The sequence below is a fragment of the Pieris rapae genome, chromosome 2, assembly GCF_905147795.1.
Source record: "Pieris rapae chromosome 2, ilPieRapa1.1, whole genome shotgun sequence".
In the NCBI taxonomy this organism is placed as follows: Eukaryota; Metazoa; Arthropoda; class Insecta; order Lepidoptera; family Pieridae; genus Pieris; species Pieris rapae.
The window spans coordinates 9621773-9648198 of NC_059510.1; the positions used below are offsets into that span (position 1 = coordinate 9621773).

Below are 26426 nucleotides of genomic sequence, written 5' to 3' on the forward strand. Positions count from 1 at the left end.
CCATGAGAACAACCTAAAAGCCAATGGGACACTTAGTATATATTTATTTAGTAAAAAAGAATGATTCAAAACCTTCAAACAAAAAAATATTGTGTAGTGTTATAACTGAATGTTAATATATACAATAGCGAAAAAACTGTACTCGGCGTGTATTTGAAATGTCCCCAAAAAAAAAACCCCAAATATTCGTTTCCCCTATTCGGTTTAAAAAGCCCTAATTTCGGGGAAAGTCCCTGATCTGGCATCACTGCCTAGCAGTTACAGATTAGTAGTCAGCAGCATAGAGTAATATATGTATAATCTTATTTCGTAATGATAACTAAACCGAGGGATTTATAGATAATAAATACAGCAAAAGCACGACATAGATTATATGGAATGCATCATCAACATGAACAGAGTACCACCATTTCCAACAGACAAAATAATCGACTATGAATAAAAAATCGGTATGCACGCAGATCTAATTACAAAATTCTACACAACTATATATTTTTAAGATATTAATTTGTTTCACTTTTTTATTGAATATTTGGGAATAAAGTTATGTGATAAAAGCAATTAAAGCGACATCAAAAATAAAATTCGATAGCCAAATTAAAATTTTATTTAATTAAACTGAACATCTTGTCGAGCCAGTTCCAGCAACATAGGATCGTCGAAGAACTTGTTAATGGAGACATCTTCACTAAGCCCCTTACGTCTCCTTGTCTTTATCATGAATTCACGAGCCAAGTGAGTGGCTGGCTGGGGCTCCAAGGGTCTGTTAAAATTTTTAAAAAAGTATTTTACAAAAATATCAACTTTTCTTTTCCTTAATCTTATAATATAAAATTCTTGTGTCGCGGTGTTTGTGTTTAAACTCCTCCGAAACGGCTTGACCGATTCTCATGAAATTTTGTGTGCATATTGGGTATGTCTGAGAATCGGACAAGATCTATTTTTCATCCCCCTAAGAGTAGTCCACCCCCCAAATATTTTTTTAAATTTTTAGATAATTTTTAATTTCTTTATGAACTGTATCAATAGCATTAAAAAATACATACATGGCAAAACGACGTTTGCCAGGTCAGCTAGTAATAATATATGAGAGAATAAATGAGAAACCTCTTTCAGGTGTGCTAATGATAAAATAAGATAGATTTGAGACAACATAAATCTGGAAATATTTTATATATATTACGGTATAATTTTAATTCTTAAAAGGAAAAACTTACCGTATAATTATACTCTTGTCCAATGGATCTCCAGGCACAATCTGCCAGTGATGAAAAACTTGCAGGCAGAAGGCCTGTCCCTGCGTGTGAGTACGTAAATCTGTCTCAAATCCGAACGAATCTATGGCTGGCACAAATGCCTTGATTGTATATAAAGGAGAACCAGGCACTGGTGCATCTTGAGTTACATGTCCTAAATAACATATTTCATATTAAAAATTGATAATAAATATTTTGTTTTTTCTTTTACAAAATTTACAATTCATATATATTATCACATCATTTCAAATGAAAATTTTCGAGAAGGTTTATAACCATCAGATGGAAGGACAAATACTGGATTGGTACATTCTGGTCAAAGGATTGCCAGAGGGCTCGCGAGTGCGTTGCCGGCCTTTTAAGAATTTGTACACTCTTTTCTTGAAGGACCCTAAGTCATAGGATAAGTAACGATTGAATTCTAATTTCAACCTCTAGATCAACGTGATTTTAAGTGTCTACCTAACAATTAAAGAGAAATCTATGGAATTAGAAATAAACTTGCAAAAAGAAACTTACCTCTTCGTTTAGCCAGTACTGTGTAAACCGCCGACACACAATCAGCTGGTGCTTGCACTTCCACAAACAAATAGGGCTCCATCAAACGCGGTGTTGCCATTAAGAAAGCCGAATATGCCACCTAAAGAGGAAAAACATCTAAACATTATTACAAAGTTCCCTTTGTATTAAAAGTAATTGTTGTGAATCTTTATTCTGTACTGGGACTAGCCACTATCTGTCCCTAACTTATAACATACAGACATACATTGTTCAACATTTTCCTTAAATTTTAATATCACTAATAGATAGGAGTTGATGATTGATTGATGTTCTGGGCCTTAAATTTCTGTATCTGTTTCATGATAATTTGTCAATGTAATACAAACTCACTCACTCACTTCACCAATTGAGAGTGACGATATTTTATAATAAATTTAATATATTAGTTATTATGATTAATTCCATGTTGATAATGCCGCGAAAAACGTCTTACCCGTCTAGCTGTAGGTATTATCTGTCCTCCACCACGATGTAAGGGCTCTTGGGCGATCACCGCATCCAGAATTTTAAATTTCACATTCCGTATTGGCTCTTCACATAATGGACCTTCCCTGGTACCCCATTGAAAACCTAAAAAGTATATGTTCTTTACTCAGATTTTTAATTCCGTAGAATTCTGACAGCTGTCATTTTTTGACATATCAGAGATGGTAAACCTTTTTGGTCGGGCACAATTTTTCCATTTGTCTATACTCTGTACATACAGTTAATTTGTTAGTGAATGTATAATATCATTTAATTAAGTGCGTTGCTCCACATTAAAAGTTATTTAACGGCGAGTGATAATTACGTTCCTTTTCATAACAAACAGTAAAAAACGCACATTTATTTTTTTAAAAGGTTGACTAAACTTGGAGTTAATAGGCAGTGATGCCAGCTAAATAATAAAATAAAGTAATAACAGTTAATTTGATGTATTTTTCGTGATTTTGAAATATTTGTTACTTTTATATAAGCTTACTTGAGAAAGTAAATATTTAAATTTACCTTTTTGTAGGTTAAAAACATAATTAATTGTTTAGAAGGCAGAGAAGACAGATGTAATGTAGCTAATATTAAAGTACCTTGAACAATGCTATCCTTGACGGAGGCCAGCAAATGTTTGTCAACCTCTGATGGTAGCGTATCATCGACCAATATATTTGGACCCGTGGAATCTGGTCCGAACGCCCAAATTGAACGAGCGGCTAGCAAATCCCAGTCGTATCTGAAATGACGTTAATAATAATAATAATAATAGAAATGACGTTAGTAAAGTTAAATAGTCCCAATGTTTAGCATGTTTAACTCATTTTATTTACAGTTATTTTTGTGTGTACTTTTCGTATGTACACGCGTCAGTAGTTATACTACTTTGGCGTAAGATAAAAATCTTTACAAAAATTGTAGTCTATTTGTATAAAAAATGACACTAACAATAAAAAAATGTTTAATTGAATTTTTTTTTATCACGCATCTAGTTAAATAAAGTTTATTTAAATATCACGAAAAAGTAAAATGTTGATTATATCTAAGTTCAAGGTGTCGGTTTTTTGTGACGGTGTGCGCGCGCAAAACATTAAACACTTTTCATAAAAAAAATACATTAAATTTACCCTGACGCGCCAAAAGAAGTATAACTTCAAAATTACAGACCCGTACATAAGAATAATATTTACTAGTTATGTACATCTGTCTCGCGAAAGAGTTTGTAGGCAAAAGACACTTTTCTATGGAGATAGGGATAATCATTGATATAAAAAAATAGTTTATTTCTAATTAGTCCTGTTTATCGCTTTTGGTCACATTGTGATTACGTCTTGAATTGAGTACTTTTGAGTACAATTGCGCACTTTATTCAGCGACAATTTAGCACTTTAGACAGACAGACAAATAATTGATACAGATTCATCGACTGACAATCTTTATGACTAACAAAACTAATATGTCAAATTTCAAACACAAAGAAAAATAGCATATTAAAAAAAAAGCTATTAAATTCTGAATCCTACTCACTTGGTCTGGAAGAACTCTCCCAATCTCTTCCTGTCCCACGTGACACAAACAGCTCCAGCCTCGATATCTTCAGCTAATCCTCGTTCCAAGGGTTCAGCTATCATTGTCAGTTTGTTTCTCTTATTCGGTGTCTCCGCGAAACATTTGAGGGAAGATGTTTCCACTACCGTCTCACAAAATGATACCACCGGATCAGCCACTGAAATATATTTCCAATTATAATTGTATGTTTGTGAACCAATCACACCTTAATATTGTGTTTAGTTTTGTCTAGTATTATTGAATTTATGTCACAACATATTTAATCTTTATATAATTCTACTGTCTGCCACTAAACTCCTCTTAAACGGCCGGACGGATTTTAATGAATTTTTTGGATGCGTTTGGGTGGTTTAGATTCAATCAATCGAAATTTGTGAAAACACAGTGACAAAAGCAGTATAACACTTTCAAGAGGCAACATTAATAACTATGTATTTATATAAATAAAATGAGAATAAATCAAAGCTGATCTATTTATAAATACGGTTAAGGTTACAATTTTTTAAACATTTAAATCCTCGATTCTATTATTTATATATTAAATTTGTGAATATTTTATAAACGTCAAATGAAAAAATAACCTTTAATGTCAATCTCCGAGTACATATTCCTAAGATCATGCATAACACAGTCCAGATATAGTTCACCGGTTCCCAGTATAACATGTTCACCGCTCTCTTCCACTCTTGTTGAAAGCACTGGGTAAGATTTGTTCACCTAAAAATAGTTTTTGAAGAGTCCAAAAAAATCATTACAAATAATATAAAAGCAATAATATAAGAGCATCCAAATAATTAGCACGATATTAAACGTAAAATAATTTCTTTGTCACTGCTTGTGGCGGCGTCCATGCATCGGGCTGTCTCTCCCACAAAAATATGGCGAGGGGGCCGAAGGCTGACCCTGCGTCATACTCGTGTACGGGTACTACTTGTGGTGACAGGTTGGACTTGAATTCGTGTTATTTCGACGCGTGTTATTCCTACGAGAATGTAAGTGCGTGCTCCTATTTCACCATGTCTACTGTTGATAGAGTGCAAATCTTAGTCTTTTTCCGTTAATATATTTTTTGTTTAATATTATAGTTAATTACTTAAATATATCACGTGGAACATGGTGTAATGGTTGCAGCTTCTTACAAACATTGTGTAAAACAATACTTGGCGATTAAAAAGAGTGGTGAAGAGTTTATTGCTATTTCTTCTTTTCTGTTCTACACCCTTGATTTGAGAAATGGCATCATACAAATGACAATTTTTCGTTACATTGTGAATTTTTACACATAATATTGGAGGAAATCAGTCATGAATGCACAGATATATTTTTATAAAATAATCGTAATAACTTACTTTTCTCAATCCATCAAGCATCTTCGGCAGCTCCGAAGGGTTGACAGGTTCCACGGCTATTTTAACAATGGCTTGAGTGTTGAACCTCAAGGGTTTGAAGGTATGAAGTTCCTCCTCCTCGTCAGCTGAGACAAGGGTACACGTCTTCACTATGGGCTGGTCGATACCTTCGATGAGCGCCCAGCATCCTGCTGGTACTCTGTTTAATTCTACCTATAAAGGTAAAATTACATCTCAGGATATACTTTGTGAAATACATGGCTGGCTAATACAAAATACACACTCTGTAGATTACATATACACAGCTAAAGTTTTAGTTTAAGTTTAAAAAATATTAATTAGTAATTACTTCTATCAGACAAAAACAAATAAAACCCAATACATAAAATGTTTTATGAACCCATATAAATTATATAAATATATTTACCTAAAATATCTAAATAGAACAATAAACTAAAAATAAAATAGTCTTATTAAAATATAAAGTAATTAATATAAACCTGTTATATCAGACTTTGCCATCAATGCCACATCTAGTAATAAATACAATCCGAACATCTATGTTTTTGCTTGGGTGACCATCAAGTTTATTATGTCTACCTACATTTTTGTTGCTGTTTTTGTTGTGTAAATGTTATATAAGTACCTACATCTGTGCGTTCTAGTAATAATTATTAATCTTAGTTTATAATGTTTCTCAGTAAGCGAATTTTTGTACATAATTCATATGAGAAATAAAGTTATTCTAACCTTTTAAAAAATAATATATACCAATACATGTTATATTTTTAATAATATTATTAACGTAGTATTGTCTTTTATTAACATAACTTTTACACATTTAATAAAACACTTTTTTTTAAAGTTTAAATATTATTAACGTTACATTTGGTGTTATATTATATTAGTAACACTAACTTGTAGCTTATAAAACAAAATAGGCGATTTGAATGAATTAAAAACCCTACCTACGCCTTTCATATGAGATCTGGCAGTAAATGTAAATGATATTATTTATTAGTAATAAAGAAGTTTTCAGCTTTTTCCGATTAAAACTTATTTTTACAGAATTTAATATGTTTTTTTATATGCACATGGTTTAATCAAAATATGGGACATTTGTGTTATCATCATAAAGCAAGTTTCATTCACAATATGTATTTCAAACGTTCATCACTTACTTTATATCTGGCTTCAAAAATCCAAAGCCGTCCAACGTTCATCATCCTAGAATCTTCTTCATCTTGTGTACTGTAGTTTTCACCTAACACACGAACCGTCTGCCCCGCGTATAACGTGCCAGACATTATTCTGGCAAGTACCTATAAATTTAATGAAAGTAGCAGTTATGGACTGTTGCAAGTTGCATAAACTACTATTTATTTTTTATTAGGTTAGTAATATTTTTTTTGGAAAAGGGATACTTTTCTTTAATACAATCCCAGAGGCTCTTTTAACTCTGCCTTTTAATATATTTAAGAAAATCAGTGTAAAAAGGCTTAATATACAGTAAACGATTATCTAGTTGATTAAAGGGCCTGGGACTAGTGCTGGGCAGGCTGCTTCTAATTAATTTGCTATACAAGTGTTGTTTGTACCTACACCCTCTGTCTTCTTTGCCGATGAGTAGGGATGCCTACAGGTTCAAATTTAATGACGTGGAATAAGTGATAACTGTATCTTATATTCCATAGTAAACATATTTTTATTTTATTTATTAGTAGTTAGTTACATATGAGAACAGATAAAGTACTGTTATATTCAAACTATATGTATGTACAAGTTTTACACAGACACATCAATTATAATTGAAGATAGAAATTAAAAAAATATAGTACAGAAATGAAAAACACACAAAAACTCAAAAATAAAAGCAACATTCGTAATATCAAAAATTTTTTAAATAAAACCAAATTTATATCAAAAAACTAAATTACGACTGTTAAAAAATATATCAATATTAAAGTGTTTACTCGAATAAGGCTCTCTCAAATTGAATTAAAATCGCACGAAAAAATACTTTAATACTCACCAAAAAGAATGTACAATCATCAGTCGGATACATCTTAGTCGTATGTGCAACGAGTCGACCTGACTGATCACAATTCAGCATGTCGTCGTATAATGGACCAGAAGCACCACGATAGCAATGTGCCACTTTACGTGGGGCAGCGTCCAATGGGGACGGGACATGACGGGTCACCATATCCACGAAGCCACTGGAATGGTCACTGGCTAAAGGAATTTCTATGCGAGTAAAGTCTTACAAGACGTCTTATTACTCTTATAGTTTTGTGGCCTTTGAATTGAAGTTCACATGTGTATATAGTCCGAAGAAAATCTACAATTTCAACTATAATAATAGACACTGATTTACGCCCAAACCCAATAACGTTACTCAATCCATTTTTGACATTGAGATTGAGATACGACATATTAATCCAAATTATGATAAAAGTTCGCCAATAACCAATCGACGGATTGTTATAGCCCTCTGTCGATTCAAGCTATCCATGGTAGGTCGGATCGTTGTTTGTCGATAGACTTTTGTATGAAAATGAGAGTTTAACTGTGCCAATATCCTATTTTTACTTAAACCGGTTTTTAAAATAATTAAAAAGCTATTTGATATGTTTTAAACATAAACATGTACATTTTAATAATATTTGTACGGTTTTATTTACTTTATTTGGTTTAAAGAGCGAAGAGATTGCATTCTATCGGTCGCCAAAAATGGATTGTCTTCGTAGGGTTTGGTTATTGGAATGCAGATAGGAGATCGATCGACTTTCACGGTCTGATCTCCGATTGTTTTCAATCTGAGATCTGAGAATTCATTAGTGTTCGGGCGTTAATAATTAGTGTATGTGTGTGCATCAATAATGTATTTGATTTTGACTTACAGTTTTAAAGCTGTCAAAAACAGAACATGAACAAGTAAATTTAAAATTGATAAATACTTTTACCCGTTAATCTATAATAAATTGCAGTTAATCTGCTCACATAATACTTGAACGGCCCATTACGAGGGAACATAATAGATTAAATACTCTGAATACACAGACACATAGGCACATACATATATAAATTGTAAATGTAATCTCAACAAAGGGATAATTGTAATATTTTTTTAGATTAAAAATCTATAATCTTATGATTCTACTATCAATACATAAAATTTAATTAGCTTTAGCTTTCTTAACTTGTCAGGTTTGCAAGATTCTAGAGAAAAACCTAGAAACGACTACTACTCATGACGAAGGATTATTTATTTGATGATTTGAAATCCTTCAAGAGTTTGCAAATCCCACACGAGAGACGAACACTTGTAAGTCTAGGCTGAAACTAAAATAGTTAGTCAAATCCACAAAACTCACCAAAAATCACCAAAAAACCGACTGCATACGAGTCGCAATAATGGACGCACATTTAATTTAGACTCCTGCTTTGTCAATTTGATACCCAACTCCGCTAATACATCCGGTAGCGTGCTGTCTACATCTCCTACCACCTGAAAAGTAATTTATAAAGATGGTACATACATATACATACATACATAAATTACTACTCTTTTAAAATAATCTTATATAATATAACATAGTTGATCATAAACATCTTAAGCATTTTGTAATAGAGTGTAAACTCTATATAACGACACTCAAGCGACTATGCGAATTTTGACGTTACAAAGTATCGTCGTTAAACGGAAAAGAAAAACTCTGTTTTAGAAAAAGAAAAAGTTTATTTCAAACTAGTGTTAGTAATTACATAAAACACAATTCTTATTTTAACGTTATTGCGTATAGTCTGTTATTTTTGTCTGATGTCTGTTGTTGCACCAGTAATAATGTTGTATTTTATTTTATTTACTTCATACATTACATGGAGTCTACACTGTAAGTAGCTTGATGAATGAAGCATATAACAATATTATATTTTATACTTAGAGAATATATTATAGATTAATTTATATACACACAAATTCACATTGAAATATTTTACCTGTGCGAATATCTTATACAGTGGCTCCAAAATGAATTCCACAAAACTCCTCTGTGCAGAAGAGTGTGGTTGTTTCTTGCTAAACCGCCTTGTTTTGGCATTAAAGTAAACATCTCCCCATAGCCAAGCTGCCATATCTGAAGCTCTGAGGCCACTTGTACTATGAGTATTAGCATACATTGCGGCAAACGACTCCAATGTAAAACAGACATCGTAGAGTGAAGATGCAAAGCAGACGTTTCCTAGAATTTTTAGGATATTACATGTTACACAATTATAATTATGCTTGTTTTTTAAAGTCCAGAATAGCAAAGCAAAGTAATTTAAAACAACAATGTATGATTCCTGTGCAGTAGGTGTGTTTCCCATGCTATCACCATTGCTAAATTATATTTGACTATTAATAAAAAAAACTTACCCAACAATGGCGAAAAGACAGTCACAGGTTCATCGGGATTATCTTGCGAGTGAGTGGTTTCACAAACTGAATTCAACTCGTCAATAATATGTCTCAATTTATAATATGCATCTGCTGGGGGAAGTTTGAGTTCCAAAATCAATCTGTCAATTTTGTTGATACAAATTGTAAGTGGAACACGTTCTTGTACGGCGTGACGTAGCAATCGTTCAGTATTTAGCATTATGCCTTCAGCAGCATCAACAAATAGAATGGCACCTGTATCAGAACATTTAGATATGAAATATTTCTTGGTGGATTTAAACTGGTAATGATTATATGTTATAAAGTTAAAAAGAGTTATAAAGTCAAAACAATTGAATTATATTCAATTACCATCAGAAATTCTTAAAGCAGCAGTTACTTCGTCACTAAAATTAACATGTCCTGGGGTATCCATGATATTCAGCAAATGGGATTTTCCTTTTATGTCCTTTAAAAGGAGTGTCACAGGCATTGATTTAATGGACACCCCTCTTTCTTGCTCGACAAACAGAGTGTCTGTATATCTCATTGGTATGGTTGTATCATTATTAATTGTGTCAGGGTGTGTTTGACGCATTAAACAGTCAACAAATGATGTTTTCCCTGTAATTATTAAAAACACGATAAGATGAACAAATAAATTTTTAGGACAATAACTTGAAATTATTTCTTAGTTGTCTTTGACAAATAGTATAGCACACAAACCAACTAGAAGGCTCAATAATTACTGCAAGCAATAGCTTATTATTCACATTCTATAACACAATAGTACTATGGACAAAACATTCCATAGCTTAAGGCTTAATTTTTATCACCAAGAAACCAGGTTCATGCTTAAATAGTTTAGTTTTCAAGCATAGTGTAGAAACAATCATCATTTTTGTATTATATTAATGTAGGATAACAAGCAAGTTGTATATGTATTACCATTATGTAAATGTCCCATCAGGGTAATATTTCTCATTAAATTTGTATTATCAAGCATATCAGCCAAATACTCCATATCATATAAAGTATGTGGCAACTGTTGCTCTTGGAGTTGAAACTTTTTATGCTTAACTGGCTCAATCAGTGGCTTATCCAGGGCTTGGGTGTCTTCTTCTTGAACAACTGTTTCAACATCTGGACCATATACTTCAATGGCTTGTGGATAGTAGCTAAAATGCCATAATTTAAATGCATTTTGAAAATGTATACACTAAGTAAATAAAAAATTTATTCAATGAGATAAGATTGATTCATAAGATTAGTTTTTTTTTGTACAAATACATAATGTAACAATGATCTATTTAGTATACCACACTGTTTACTGAACGGGCACATAGAGCAGCTAAGTCAATGAAGATATTTTTATGGATTGGTAAATAATAACATTTTATAACCTAACTTCATTTAGTATTGATATTTGAAATTAAATACAATAAAAATAAAACAAGTAAAAAATACCGTTTGTCCTCATGAAGAACGACGGACATAGGTGCCACTTCAGGCTCTGCATCAGCATCCTCGTCTTCTTCCATAGCCTCATCATCTACCTCACGATTATCACCCCCATATACACTCTGCTCGTCTTCTGAGTCAGATTCTAAGTCCGGGCCGATATAGTTGCCGAACTCATCGTACAGTTCACCATCCATATTTTTAAGCTTTAAAATCTAATGATCTTTACAAAAATATACGAAAAGCCAAAAGGTTAGCTTGAAGCAAACCAAAACAAACGAATTATGATTGCAACGCCGCTATTTTGACAGTAAAATTTATTGACATATGACAGTTTAGTATTCACTGTCCATAGAGGTACTAACAAATTTGTGAATTTCAGCCAGTCTTCAGCGTAGTTAAATTGTGAATTCAAAGAAAACTAATCTGTGAATTCTATACTCTTTTACCTTTGGTTTGCTTATTTCTTTTCAATACAAAAAATGGCTGCTTTGCAACAAAATTTTTCAAAAATGATTTCTGCACAGCTACGCAACAAAGCAAACGACTTTTTAAACTCAAGAAAAAATGCGAATAATCTTGCCGATATCATACAATTGTTCGAGGTAAGCACATTTTATGTTTATAGCACTAAAAATAACATTGAAACTGCGTCATAGGTTAATCATTTTTAAATTACTTTTATTTTATATTTTTAGGCTGAAACAGAAAACTTTACATCCGTACTTCTTGCGATTGAAGTCATATTCACTGAGTTACTGAAAAGAGGTGATCTTTTACAAGTGGTTGTGCCGTTAAAGCCAGCAGCAGGTATGATGGTTTCCAGTCATTTTACATACACAATTATATATTGGAAGTAGATTATATATTTGAAATAAATTATTTACCTCTGATATTAATTAATTTATGTGTTCATGTTTTTGTGACTCAATGCTTTTAATCAACGAATGGTATCTTGAGTTAAGTCAGTCTAAGCTGACCACCATGATAAATGGTATGTAATGTTTTAAAATCTCACACTTTCTTAAAGATCAATCTCCCGAAGCCCAATATAAGATATGGCTGAATGAATGCTATGAGACAGCACTTACTCATGCTTTACAATGTGTAAAAAAAGGAAAAATAACTTCACGTCTCCAAGCCCTGGTTACTTTATGTAAGCTGATGCAGGCTGAAGGGAATTATCCTCTTGAGCCTATGAATGGTTATTATTTTCCTTCAGTCAGATTGAAGGTAAGATGCTAAAAATTACATCTATATTTAAGTTATAAATTCTTACCATATAAATATATTATATAGAAATATTTTACTAAAATGGATTGTAATTAGTTATACTGTCTTAAGATTGAGTGTCTGAGATCAGAGACCTTAATGCAATTCATGAAAAAAAAAAATGTAAACTGGTCATCCTGGCATATAAGTGCACCAATAATTTAAAATTATTTCTTCATAATTTTCATAAAGTTAGCCTCATGCCTCATTCATGTATATTATGTTTAATGAACAAATTTCTTACAGAATATATTTAATGCTTTGTTGGACTCTGAAATACCAATGTCGGCACCCATAACCCGTTTTCAAGAATTTACTGAATACAGGGATGTGCAACAGGTTGGTCTAAAGGTCTTAACAACACTGGCATACCGCAAGTAAGTAGTACAGAATTATTAATAAAAGAGTAACTATAAAGTATTACATAAATATGGAATTAAATGTTAATTATATAGTTGAAATATGTGGAATTAAAAATGTTTTAGGTCTCCAACACATGTTTTTATACAGAATTATCTAGAGCTTTTAGATAAACTACTTGCATTGGAGATCCCAACAGAAGTAAAAAATGCCAAAGGGAGGGAAGATGATAAAGAAGATAAAGTTCTTTGCAGTAGTAAAGGTAAAGATTTTATATATTGAATAATCTAAAAGTAAAAGGGCAATCTTATGTTTCTCTAACACAGTAACCTTTAACAGAAATAGCTCATCTGAGTCAACAGTTTTGGGAATTTTTACCCATTATCTAAAGAATTTATTAAATTCACTCAAATCTTTTTAAAACCATTATTAATTGGCACACCAACTAATTATCCTTACTATATAACAGGTAAACAATTTCCATTCAGTCCAGTATCATGCAAGCGGTATGCAAATCGTTGTTGGGGATTTGCCTGTCAGTGGTCTCTGTGTGAAGACCCAAAAACACACAGACGTGCCCTAATGTTGTTAGTAGAGAGACTCATGCCATTGCTAAATAAGCCACAGCTTGCTACTGACATGCTCTGTGACAGTTTGGATGCTGGTAAGTAGATACAAATAGAGAAGGTTCGTTTAATAGTTTTTTTCAATATATACATCTTCATAATATAATGTCCCATTATATATTTTTACTGGCACTTAATCTATTTTATAACAGTTATTTAATTCATGTTTCTTAATGATAGATATAATTTAGTACACTACTTAAAAAAATAAAATATAAGAACATTTTATATCTTTTGTAAGTAGTAAATCTGACATGGAACTTTAATTTTATGGTCTAACACATTCCAGGTGGTCCTATCAGCATGTTAGGACTTCAGGGTGTGTTAGAGTTGGTCCGTCACCACAATATCTCATACCCGGATATATATGACCGGCTCTATGCTATGTTTGAGCCTGAAATGTTCGCCACGCGCTATAAAAAGCGGCTGATGCATTTGGCGGATATATTCCTCAGTTCTACGTAAGTTATATTGCAAGATTATATGAAAATTATTAAGACATTGTCTACTTAAAAATGCTTTTACTTTTGACAGTTTAATTTACTTTTGACCCATACATAAACACTATCACTTTAAAGAACTCTTGATATATTTCCACTTTATTGTAACTAGTTGACGGCTTTGTATGCTATGTATGTACTTTTTGTTACCACTTAATAGGACTGCTGTGGAATGGAAGCCTATGGTTATCCCTGGTTATATATATCATAGGTTCTACCTAGTTTGGAATCCAGTTTCCCCAATAACTTCTTAACTGTATCTTATTTATTGTTGTAAATGTTATATGGGAGAAAATAAATAAATAATTATTATATTTAACTGAAAACACTCTTGGATAAAAAAAATTGTCAATTCAATAATAACATACGATCAATGCGATGAGGTTGAAATATTTATAGTGAAATAGTTTTCAGTGTTTTATAAACATTGTTTTTCAGACATTTACCAGAAAGTCTCGTAGCGGCATTTGCTAAGCGCATTTCTCGCTTAGCACTCGTGGCTTCACCCGACGACGCCCGTAGTTTGTTGCAAATCGTCGCTAATTTGCTGCTTCGTCATCCAGCCCTTAAGAGGATGATCTGCTCTGAAGATTCACCAGCTATCAGTGAGTATCTTCTACAAGTAAAGGCACTCATATATTGTCTAGTCCTAACATTGAGCTATGCTTGGATTAACGGCTGATATTTAATTAATGTTATTTTGAGTTTGAAAGTCAAGAGCAAGCAATTTAAATTACAATAAGTGGGCATCCAATAACCACACAATTGATTGTCAAATAATGACAAATATACAGAAAATATTTTGACAGCTGTACCCTATTTTAGTTAAATGGAAAAAGGATGCTTAATCGTTCAAGTATTATGTAAGCAGATTTACCGCAATTTATACCCACCCCACTCAATCCTCGAAAATGCATTTCGTTTTCAGGCATAGACAATTTATAGGTAAAATGTGTAAAAAATAAATAATTACTATTGACGTAATCCCCAAATAAGAAAATAAAAGATTTCCCCCCAACCCCCCCCCCCCCCCTCATCATCACGCAATTACAAAATATATAAGATTAGTAAATGTTTGAATCATCTTATGTTATGCAACCTAACTCGCGTTGCTTACAAAACTTGCTTCGTTACTGCTTATAATAGTACTAGCTGACCCGGCAAACGTTGTTTTGCCATGTTTTTGTGCCAACAAATTAAAGTTTATAATTAACAAAAAAAACATAAGGGATGATTGTAGAGGGATGAAAATTTAGGGTTGCATATATTTTTGTATGGTGTATCGTAAAAAAAATAAAATCGAAAAAATTTGTCTAAAACATAAATAAAAAAATTTCGATTCTCAGACCTACACAATACGCACACAAAATTTCATGAGAATCGGTCGAGCCGTTTCGGAGGAGTTCGGTTACTAACACCGTGACACAAGAATTTTATATATAAGATATTGTTAAAAATAGCGTATCCTACATTTCAGTGTCAAACGACCCCTACGTAATGGAAGAGACAACCGCATCTCGATCCCGTGCACTTGGCTCTTCATTATGGGAAGTCCGAGCTCTTTGTCGTCACTGGGCACCGGAAGTCATCAGTGCTGCTACACGAGTTCTGGCTTCGCATGATGCAAGGGATCCGCCGCTTTCGTTGGCCCCGCCTGATGATAATGAGGTGAGTAGCTTTTCTCTCAAGGTTATACAATCAGCTTTTGTGTAGATTCAGGTTTTTATATAGATTTAAATTTTAGCAAGGCCGCCATTTTACATTTACTCGCTACTTTTTATTTCCTGCTAAATGTAAATATTATGATTTTCATATAAATTTATTAACAGTATTGTTAAGAATTCAGGCATTATGTAAATTTTTAAAAAACAGTTTTTTATTGAATTTTAATGTATGAACTAGTCGGGTTTTAAGTTTGTAATATGCAGTGATACCAGCTTTATATCTTCTCAACCAGTAATGTTATCTTGACGGTAGTGTTAACACTTCACAAGACAATATACTATTAGGACACAGAAAGATGTTCACATAGGTCACGTGATTTCGTTATTCTGATCCTACCCCTAGGAAAGTTCATAAGTTATTTAAGATTCAGTGTATTTCGGACATTATACAATTTAAAAAAAAAATTAGCCATTATTGTTAAGTATATATATAAATATATAGTAATAAGTTGACCGATTTCTTTTTTCTTTACAATTCCAATATTCTGACTTGATATGAATGTATTGACGATAATTTTAATAAATAATTACAGCAGTTTGAAGCGGAACTGAAGAAAAGATTTAAGACTATAGAAATCAACTTTATTCGGCCAGATGGAATGTGTATCCCAAGTGGAGAACGACTAATGACCTACTGGAATTTAACTGCTTAGAAAAAGGTATGATTTGGTTCAATATTTGTAAATCCCTCCGAATAACAGAAACAAGTTCTTGTATTTGCAATTGAATATGTGCCACCATGGCTATTATTATCATTTAGTGATTGGTTGTTTTACTGTATATTAATTATTTGACATCATGTTAAGGTGACAGTCAGTCACACCATGTATCTGGAGATATTGCCTCTTCATCTGCTATTTAGTAAAATACGAAACGATAATATGGAAGTTTTCTTTTTCTAATATGAGATCTGATAAAGCGGATAAGGCATAATTCTTTGTAATCCAAACCAAACCTGGTAAATCACTTATTGATACAAAATAGTTCATGACAAAGTAGCCTCTTTGAATAGAATTATTTTTCTTATAAATTATTGAAACAATAGAATTTGATTTTTTTTTATTTTGTTTCCAAATTCCACTTATTCTGTGGTGCTTTGAAAATCCACTGATCGATTTATATTTGATCACTGGATTTTAAAAGTCAAATGACCAAATATATTAATAAGATTTTTTTACAAATTTTTCATTAAAATACAAAAAACAGTAGTTTTTTATAACAATCAAAAGATAATAGTTAAATTGTCGTATTTATTTTATAATTACGGAGATGTAGGGTCTGTTTCACAATGTCCGGATAAGTTCCAAATCTATTTATTACTTATTGATAGCATAAACTAGTGTTAGTTGCGTTTTACTATTTGTCATGAAATGCGAAGTATCTTATTCGGATCTTTTATCTTTCGAATAATTTGTGTGTTGCATAGCTATTTGGTACTTTATCCATACATTGTGAAACAGGCCTTTAGCGATTCAAAAATCTGAAAGAGTTGTATATGGGAGAAATAGGTATTAAAAAATATCCATTTCACATGTGTGAGTCGTTTTTGTGTCTATTTCTAAGCATTTTATAAAAGGCAGTTCAATCCGTCACCCATCATTATTGAAATACGATTAATAAACTTAATTTTAAATTTGGTGTTTTTATATTTAATACATGTGTATTATGTCTATCTGTTTTTTATTATATTTCTGTGATCGCGTTATGCAATTTTTTTTTAGAAAGGAATATGATTCCGTTATTAAGTGAAAATTGTGTTTTTTGCTATTTCCAATATGTGGGTAGTTATAGACAAAGTAGACATTTGTTAAAATCTCGTTTTTATTTTTCTACGACTTCAAGAAACCGAAGGAGTCAGTTTGACTCATTACGATTATTTGCCAATTAATTTTATTGTTTTGTGCATTTAGAAATAAGAATATTATTTCAGTGTGATAGGAATATAGATAGTTAAGAATTAGGATTATTTCGTTGTTTTTAAGGCACTAACATTTGCGATATATTTTGCACTGTTAAGTAGTATAAGCACCTTCTATATATTTATAAAACTGCTTGCGACATCTTTACTAGTTTTGTTTAACGCCTGCGTAATAAATTGCGTATGAGTAAAAAGCTTTTGTTTTGACAATATACGCACAATGACCATAATTGTTCTAGTTTCGTTGAAAGTAAAAAACAGCGATCTTATATATAGTATGTTCTTTGATAGTATGTGAGAATATATTTTTCTGTCAATACAAAAATCAAGTGCATATATTAATCTATTATAATAAAGTTTTTATGATTTTGTGAATAAATAGACAGTTCCAATAACTTACAAGAATGAAATAATATGGAAATCTTGACTATTTGAAATACGTTTCAAATGAAATATATTTATTTTACCCTTAATCTATTTAATACTGTAAAAAATTAAAATAGCAAAGATTAGAACTTATCTAGAAAAATCAACGTATCTGAAAAGTATGACTGCTCAGCGGGGAGATTATGATAAAGGTATTATGGACTGAGCACTTTTTGATACATGAGTATAAAATTATTGGAATTTAAAGAAAAACACTATCGGATTGAAGTTATGTATTATTGTAAACTTATAATTATTTAAACATAATTTTAAATTTAACCGACGTTTCGCTCGCTTTTTTACAGCGTGCGTAGTCATGGTGACCATTATGAATTATGTTTAAATAATTATAAGTTTACAATAATACATAACTTCAATCCGTAAAGTGTTTTTCTTTAAATGTGTAAAAGTTATATTAATAAAAGACAATACTATTTTATTATTGGAATTGTCTATAATTTAAATGTTATAATAATCTTCCAGTGAATCTTATGTAACGCTTCTCATTCCAGTCCTTTTTTTTATTTACTGAAATTTGACTATAAGATTAAGAATGTGTGTACTTTGAAAATTACATTGTTGGAATTTATAATCCCAATTTCTTGATGTGTCCCTGTTAATAGTAAATACGTTTAATAGAACTGTCGATTGACTTACCGGAAATAATTTTATTATTAGACATAACCGCCATATTATTATTTGTGCCTCGCAGTTAGGATCACAGGTGCGGAATCCGAATTAAGTTTGCCAATAGAAAAAAAAGCCTATATTTATAACTTTCACCGGCTAGATAGTCTCAATTAAGAACCTGTATAGTTAAAACAAAACCACCGAGTGCCACATTTTTAATTGAAATACAAATATCTATATAGAAAAAGAAATATCATTCATATATTGTTAGAAAAAACTTCTAGAATTGCAAAGATATTTAAACTGAGATGAAAATACGCATTCATGTGTTTTGTGATACTTTGGCAAAAGAATCTCACTGTAGTGGTACCGTAAAAAGAATTTACCAATCTGATTGTGAATTAGTCACTATTCTGTCAAAGTTTATACTTTTGAAAAACTGTTATCAAGATATTCAGTACTTCTTTCATAACACAGTATTGAGTAGATGTGACGAAGAAATCAGTGATATCTACGCGATCACTCAAAATATATTCATAAATTATCCACTTAATTATAAAAATTAATGGTTTGAAGTGCTCCAGTTTCTTAAGTATTTCCTTGTTGCTATCTTCATTGACATTTGAAAAAAAATTGACAGAAATGCATGCTATGTTTAGTGGTGCAATAAGGCCGATTTAGTTTTTATGAGGTTTGTCCTGATTTCTCAGGACTTTTGTGGTACCAATACAAAATTATAATCCCTCCGCACCTGTGATGTGATTTATGTAACAAATTACTGTTAGGTTAGGTTATTATTATATGTTTGATTATGTTAAATAAATTATGTTTAAAATAATATCGTTTTATTTAATAAACACCACAATAAAGAAGATATTTATTTATAAATTTAATATTTTCGGCTCATCAAGAACGAATAAATATGAAAATAACTAAACTTATTTATATAATAAATAACCTTTAAGTCTTTTTAACCAGGTTCTGCTGCACGCATTTCTGAAAATACGTTTAGCGCCGACAGCCTTTGAAAGTATAGATACGGGGCTGTCAAGTATTACGTAAGCAGATTTACTGCAATGTATTTAAGCACCCCCCCTCTTGTCAGCAAATGTAAGCAAAGCTCCCAAAAATAAGTTTTTGTAATCCTCGAAAATTCGCATTTCATTTTCAAGTGGACAATGTGTGCGTAATATGTGTAAAAATTAAATAATTAACATTGACGTTATCACCAAATAAAATCGTTAAAATAAAGTCGTAGAATTGCTTACGTCATACTTAAACAGTTCCTATGCTATTTTCTATATTATATATTTATATAACATATCCCCAAAATATATACAATTATGTTCTAAAGTGGAAACTTAACAATTTACAATCGCCAGAAGTCTGATGATACAATTTCCCAGTTGGACCTCGTCATTTAAAATATTTACATTTAAAAATAATGGCTTCCAGGCTCAAGGCACTTATATGCAAAGGATACTATCAATAATAACTATAAATTCGTAATATTAATTACTATTGCAATAGTTTAACATCGTTTTACGTATTAACAAGTCCGAGTATTTATTTGGAAGCAATAATAATGAGCAAATACTCAATTCGGTTTTCATAAAGCAATCGTGGTCACTTCAAGTGTCCAAATATATAATAACAAACCAAAAAAAAAAAGTAAAATACCGTCACGTTTGCATTATTTCTTCTTGACTATCACTGGTTGACTTCGCGTGACAGCACGTGATCTGAGGGCTGTCCTCTCTCTCCACTTTCTCTGTTTCCGCTTCATGGATCACGGCTTGCGTATCTTGACTGGAACAACAAGTATCAGGCGGAGACTCCTTGCAGCATCCCTGTCGCTCCGTTTGTAATAACTGCGCTTCAACACTAGAATTTTCTTTGTGGCAACTTTGTTTTTTCGCTCTGGCAACTTTGGACGGACAACGTTTGGCTCCATAGTAGCAGGTGTTGGATCGATCTGTCGAGGTGGATGCTGGGAAGTAATGTGAGGGCTGTATGCAGGTGCGGGTTTGACAGATGAAATTGTCAGACTCTGTGCTGGATCCGGAGTTTAGTAGCGGTGGGGTTGTGCTTTCGGCTGGAAGAAAAATAATATAAAAACGGCGGTACTTACAATTATATCACATAGCTAAATACATTTTAATTCTAACGTGAAATATATAAAACATCGATTGCTAGTTACTACAAAAGTGTACACATTATCATTGTAGCAAAAGTAATTAATGATAAAGGGTGTTCCTTTCTTTTTGCATGCTGAGGCGAATGTCATACATGCTAAAATGGTACCTTAACCTGCCTAACTACTACTAAAATTGCTAAAGCTGTCTGTTTCTATATAAATTTATGACAGTTTCTTTCTATACAAAATCTACGACTGATATTTCAACTACACAATTTAATGTCTATCATATCTAAAGCATAAATAAAAAAAGAAGCAACATGTGGCAAAAGGGAATCGAGGATTTGAGGAAATATTACTCAGGAAGGTGTGTAGGGTTCAGACGACAGCGGTGTGCTGGCCTGCTGCAACTCTAGGGCGTCCATCTGTTTGCACAACTTCCCCTCGCATTTCTCCCAGCTGCATTTCTCCTTGTTGCACCGGTCTGGGACATATAGGGGTAGGGGGGATAGGAAATATAGTTACCAACATAATGCTGCTTGCATTTGCCTTTCAAAGGTTAAATTTAATATATTTACTATGGCCTATATACGTCAATTATATTTAATTTTGTTTAATTACTTATGTGTGAATCTAGTAAATTTACCTGTGTATAAACCGTCTCTATTCATCCCAGTGTAAACACAATTTGACAGAAAAAGACAAAAAGCTGTTAGACCAATTTAGTTTTATAAATGAGGCACTAAAAAGAAACCAGTATTGTAAATAATACCTGTATCATCACATTCAGGAGTACAGATAACCACTCGCTTGGTCCCGAAACATTGCATCTGTAGCATTGTTAATTTTGGTCCGAATAAGAAATAGCCTGAAAAAGATCTTTAACTTAATAAGATCATATAACCGCCTTCAGGACCAATAGGTCTATTGGCTTTCCAAAGTGCTAAGCTACACGCATAAATAGAAATGGCGCTGGGGCATAAAACAGAGACGAAAATGAGGGCGAACTATTACTCAAGTGTGTCAGAAACGTAATGTATTTTGACACACAGGAGTCAGTCAAGTCTCGAATGAATTTTACTATTAATATTACTACTACACTTCATCCGTGTGCGTCAATCAATATGTCTACTGACTGATGTTAGCGATTCGCACCTAATAAGCAAAAAGACAATTTTCAGAAGTAATACAAAGGGCTAACATAAACCAAACTATTTATTTTTTATTTTTATATAAACAGTTTAAACTTTAAATACATATTTTTTTATTTTATTTTATGTTGTAGGGTAAATAATTTTGAGATACATTTAACATACAAATCTAATGGCTAAATATTTTGCTAGCACCAGATTTTTAACAAATTGACATATAAAACCACAGACTCACCTAGCATCATGCCAAGCACCACAGCGAGTATTAACTGAACGTTATACACCATAACGACTAACATGAGTAGATAGCCAACCACGTTGTGAACCAGGAATATGGCAGTCTGGTGCAAATTTACTAAAGTCCTGTGGGGATACATTTTAAAACTTAGCGACCAGCCCTGGCGTCGCACCAGGCAACCTTGATCTTGAAAAATGACCTACTTGGGTAGGTACCCAACCAAGTTCGTGCAGTTACTTTCTTTTGAAGTTATCGCGAAGCGAAATAAAGACTACAGACAGAATTAGAATTATATCGTCGCTAGCATTTCGTATCCATTATCAAGCTCCAGAACTCAAATATATATTTAAAATACCACGAAATTCTTTTAATTTTTACATTTTTCGAGTACCTTACCCCTTTATGAGGTTCACAACCTATCTCTTTAAAATATTAAAATAGATGTTGCTTATCATATAATTAGCTAGATTAGTATTTGCTTTGCTTATCTTAGCTGAATAAGATAGTAAAATCGTGCCTTTGAAACATGCTTACCTAAGTCTAAAAGAATACCACCGACTGACTTGCCCGGTACTTGTGTTTCTACTTGTTGTTGGCTCCATCGGATTACCTTGCTCTCTGAAAAAATATTCAGCGTAAAAGCGAATTCGTCGAAATTACTAGGATTGCTAATAAAACACGTCGTACATACAACGCCGATTTTCTATCATTTAAAATACCCTTCAATGTCTAGTCAATAATACCAAATAACAAATATTATTATACCAGGATGATGACAACTTCGGCAGATGTAAACAATAAAACTTATGTGAATTAATAATAATGAAGTAACTTTATTTTATTAAAAGCTAGGTATCATATTATATTTGTCCTTTGGTACACAAAGAAAAAACAAAATATTAATAAATTATCAAAAAATTCAACGAATTACTTTTCTATATATTTTATAGTGTATGACTGAGTGGACCAATCTTGTATGACAAACAGTTTTTGCGAGTACATTTTGTTCGAGAATTTTTTCATACAAGCAATGCATATACATAATTTCAATAGCATTTTTATCACAGCCAGCCTCTAATTACATAACAAATATTTACGCCAAATTAATAAGACGGAATTGTAATCGATTAACGTTATCTCAGCTGGATAATATATGATTGTAAATTGTAATTCCATTTCTGATTTCTAGGTTCACGCATAAATTTAGCCTTGAACTACATACAACTTTCGAATATATAAACCACTTTACATAACATAAAAAATAATAAACGCGACGAAATGAAGTAATTTTTTTACTATAATTGCTAAAAATGTAAATCGCAGTAAAATAGACAGAATTAGGTATCAAATAAAAAAAATATCTAGCAAGCTTTCTACAATTTTAGTATTTCAATATCTCAATAATAAATTAACAATCCTAGTGTCATCTAACGTTTAAAATCAGTAGCGATTCTTAAAAGCTTGGGAATGACGTGGTAACACAATTAGTAGTAAGCTTGCTTATACTCCTCAAAATATCTCCAAGATAATTAGAGGAAATTACAAGTTACTGATAAATTGAAGGATGTTTTTGTTATTTCGCAGTTTTCCTGCACCACCCAACTAAATTTAAGTGTGCAATTATAGTATGAACGATTAAATCCAAAACAAGGAAATTTTTAAGTGCTTAATATCTTGCATAGACAACTTGAGTATGGTTCTGTGACTCAGATATAAAAACATGCTTCAGATTGGCCTACAAGGGTTTGTTTGTAAAATGATAAATTATTATTATGTAAACATGCGTAAGTCCCGCTTGAAGAACCTTCATACTTTCTAGTGCAATTGCACAAAATCACAACAGGTGTATTGTATTTTTATCGAGTATCAAATGAAACTATTCGCTCTAAAAATCTAACGCATCCCCGACATTATTGTAATTTTTAATTTAACTGAAGTAAATAGTCATATATACATTTCGGTAGTCGCGTAAATAAGGCAACAATAAAGGGTTTATATTTGAATAAATGTTTACACCTACCGTTCGCACAGAAGATTCCTTCGTTCATCGGAGCGGTATGGGTAAAGTTTCTTGTGAGCAGCTCGCTGCACCCGTGCTAGGTAAACCTAAAAACAGACCTAAAAATAAATAGAATAGCAATGGTAACCTACGCCTTCATACATATACTATATTTTATTAATAGTTTAAATATATCTATCAGGAATTTGTCAATCTCATAAATAAAAAAAGGTCTGAATTCTTAAATAGAATCTACCAACTATTGTATTAAAAGTTTTGATTAGATTTCTATGAAAATTGGCCGAAGAGTATATTTGTAGAAAATGAGTTAAGAGAGAGGTGCTGATGCACCAAAGATGTTTTTTACCTTTTTTAATTACTACTATTAACTGCTGTTACTATACCTTGGATGCTTCAAATAGCAGCGACACAAAGAAGAGCACAATCCAAGTTAGAGCAAAGCTCCACCGTGTCTTGATGTTAAGTCCGGAAAACAACAGCTCACCAACATCATAACCAAACCACATCCACATGTGCATACACATGGCTTGTCCTACAACAAAATTTTATGAATATCTACCCTCAAGTGCACCCTCACATTAAATACTTCTGCATATACTTTCCTAATATAAATAGATTATCCATGCTTTTGGTTGAAACTATTAACTCCGTTACGATTGTTTAAGTGACGGAACCATTACGTTCACGATTTTGAAATAAGTACAAACTTGTTTTATACTACAGCACTAACATTAGAAAGGAATTACATCCGGATGCTAAATATCTTGAATACCAACATAGAACCACTCTGACTTTATATTTAAAAATGTATTTAGTTTAAAGTTGTCATTGATCAGATATATAATATATAATACATAGTTTAGTTTTATGTTTTGCCATGTTATTAGAGAATTTTGTAGACTTAAATTTAAAAAAACATACTTTTAATAAAATGAATTTATTTAAACTTTTAATAAAGAAAATAAGTTTTTAATGATTATTAGTTTTCTTTGCTTAATCAATCACATTCAACAACAACATACCACTTGAAATTCTAATATAGTGATTACTGAAAGCTATTATTTATTTTATCTATATCCTTCAAGTTATGCAGTATTTAATAAATTACCAAAAGTAATGTTTAATACCACCTGTAACTTAGCTTGTACCTTGTAAATAAAAACTTTCCACTAGTTACTTAGGTACGCTTAAGAATACTTAGACCAATACAGTACATTTTAATATGATAACAAAAATATTATACCTACTTGTTTTATTTGCACCTACTATCAATAGTTAATTGTTATAATAACATATGTGAACAATGGAGAGTAATAGATTGTTAGCTAAACAATCTTACTTTTTATTTAAAACAAAACAATACTTGACACTAAATATAGAAATGAACATACAGTAGTTATTATATGTTGTATGAACTTAAGTTTAGTTTTTTTTCTTTGTACACCTATTAAAACTATGAAATAAATAAGAAATGTTTTAAACAGATATATATTACAAAACAACAAACAAACTGACATATGTCAGATAAGCTATGATAAACCCTCTTATGTATCACTATCAGTTTCAATTGTTAGAAAATATAACACACATTTTTAAAATAGGTATAATATAAATAGAATAGTGTCTGTGTAGTATGTTACTAGGCCATATCAACATTAAGGAATTGTTTGTAAAACAATAACTGTTTAAATTAAAGTTTCATTTATTCATATTTTTTGTTACTTTATAGGTATTATAAAAATAATTAAATATATAATCATAAATATAAATACTTAAACGCACTTCTTCATTTCATTCACTTTCACAAGACAACGTCCAGGGGCTTCACTTACTTAAATAAGTAAAAAAAGGTAAAATCCAAAAAACTAGTAGCGAAAAAAAGAAATATTAAAATTCGTAAATTAACAGTTTTTGCAAGCTTACCTTTATTATTAGATTACAAATTAAAAGTCGTACAAGTACTGCATCCTTTATCGACCACGAAATCGGATCATTACAATTTACATCCTTATCAAGTTGAAAGGTAATTTATAGTATCAGAATATAGAATTTATTATCAGGAAAGTACGATTTATCCGATATCCAAATCCCAAAACTTATATAACGTTACACACAGTACACACGTTGTTTAATTCACCTAGCTAGTAGATGAATGTTAAAACTAAACTGATTTGTGATTACTATTTTATTTTAATTAATCATTTTCGGTGGATGTTATTAGTTTGTCGAAAGTATCAGATTTTGAAGTATGAAACTATACTCAAACTTCAAAGTTAAAACATTGTCAGTTATCAATTATTATCAAATTGTCAGAAGTCAATAGTGCCAGCCTATCAT

At 31.7% G+C, this 26426-nt stretch overlaps 3 protein-coding genes across 5 annotated transcripts; 1 reads left to right on the forward strand and 2 right to left on the reverse strand.

The window, feature by feature from the left end:
• Nucleotides 1-591: 591 nt before the first annotated feature.
• On the reverse strand, nucleotides 592-11390 carry LOC110991882 (116 kDa U5 small nuclear ribonucleoprotein component). Its single transcript, XM_045631969.1, has 16 exons — nucleotides 11094-11390; nucleotides 10575-10804; nucleotides 9999-10250; nucleotides 9624-9881; nucleotides 9206-9447; nucleotides 8581-8714; nucleotides 7236-7422; nucleotides 6385-6525; nucleotides 5204-5416; nucleotides 4436-4571; nucleotides 3813-4011; nucleotides 2882-3024; nucleotides 2251-2387; nucleotides 1776-1896; nucleotides 1218-1410; nucleotides 592-763 (listed from the first exon to the last, which is right to left on the reverse strand). The coding sequence occupies exons 1-16, from the start codon at nucleotides 11282-11284 to the stop codon at nucleotides 610-612; spliced, it is 2931 nt and encodes a 976-aa protein (XP_045487925.1). The 5' UTR covers nucleotides 11285-11390; the 3' UTR covers nucleotides 592-609.
• A 145-nt stretch (nucleotides 11391-11535) lies between these two features.
• LOC110991884 (nucleolar complex protein 4 homolog B) lies at nucleotides 11536-19378 on the forward strand. The gene is made up of 10 exons (XM_022257439.2): nucleotides 11536-11692; nucleotides 11786-11897; nucleotides 12118-12320; nucleotides 12606-12736; nucleotides 12845-12981; nucleotides 13189-13383; nucleotides 13635-13806; nucleotides 14284-14450; nucleotides 15323-15513; nucleotides 16103-19378. The coding sequence occupies exons 1-10, from the start codon at nucleotides 11570-11572 to the stop codon at nucleotides 16220-16222; spliced, it is 1551 nt and encodes a 516-aa protein (XP_022113131.2). The 5' UTR covers nucleotides 11536-11569; the 3' UTR covers nucleotides 16223-19378.
• A 33-nt stretch (nucleotides 19379-19411) lies between these two features.
• LOC110991886 (probable low affinity copper uptake protein 2) lies at nucleotides 19412-26338 on the reverse strand. 3 transcript variants are annotated; one of them, XM_045631986.1, is made up of 8 exons: nucleotides 26013-26338; nucleotides 24473-24621; nucleotides 24090-24175; nucleotides 22604-22687; nucleotides 22067-22194; nucleotides 21453-21548; nucleotides 21040-21164; nucleotides 20506-20638 (listed from the first exon to the last, which is right to left on the reverse strand). In XM_045631986.1, exons 2-7 carry the CDS (start codon nucleotides 24611-24613, stop codon nucleotides 21040-21042), a joined length of 660 nt encoding a protein of 219 aa, XP_045487942.1. In that variant the 5' UTR covers nucleotides 24614-24621; nucleotides 26013-26338; the 3' UTR covers nucleotides 20506-20638. The 3 variants fall into 3 exon arrangements, with proteins under 3 accessions (XP_022113136.1, XP_022113135.1, XP_045487942.1); XM_022257444.2 differs by lacking the exons at nucleotides 21040-21164; nucleotides 26013-26338 and adding an exon at nucleotides 25337-25503 and having other exon boundaries at nucleotides 19412-20638; XM_022257443.2 differs by lacking the exon at nucleotides 21040-21164 and having other exon boundaries at nucleotides 19413-20638; nucleotides 26013-26264.
• Between the last annotated feature and the right edge of the window lie 88 nt (nucleotides 26339-26426).

Excerpts from the sequence above, each read along its gene's own strand:
- LOC110991886 (XM_022257444.2), bottom strand. The coding sequence starts at position 24,613 with ATGTGTATGCACATGTGGATGTGGTTTGGTTATGATGTTGGTGAGCTG. Across the intron at positions 24,176-24,472 it reads TGCTATTTGAAGCATCCAAG|GTTTACCTAGCACGGGTGCA; the intron begins GTATAGTAACAG and ends GTCTGTTTTTAG. Across the intron at positions 22,688-24,089 it reads AGGAATCTTCTGTGCGAACG|AGAGCAAGGTAATCCGATGG; the intron begins GTAGGTGTAAAC and ends ATATTTTTTCAG.
- LOC110991882 (XM_045631969.1), bottom strand. The coding sequence starts at position 11,284 with ATGGATGGTGAACTGTACGATGAGTTCGGCAACTATATCGGCCCGGAC. Across the intron at positions 9,882-9,998 it reads TGCTTTAAGAATTTCTGATG|GTGCCATTCTATTTGTTGAT; the intron begins GTAATTGAATAT and ends GTTCTGATACAG. Across the intron at positions 764-1,217 it reads GACAAGAGTATAATTATACG|ACCCTTGGAGCCCCAGCCAG; the intron begins GTAAGTTTTTCC and ends AAATTTTAACAG.
- LOC110991884 (XM_022257439.2), top strand. The coding sequence starts at position 11,570 with ATGGCTGCTTTGCAACAAAATTTTTCAAAAATGATTTCTGCACAGCTA. Across the intron at positions 14,451-15,322 it reads TGAAGATTCACCAGCTATCA|TGTCAAACGACCCCTACGTA; the intron begins GTGAGTATCTTC and ends CCTACATTTCAG. Across the intron at positions 15,514-16,102 it reads CCCCGCCTGATGATAATGAG|CAGTTTGAAGCGGAACTGAA; the intron begins GTGAGTAGCTTT and ends AAATAATTACAG.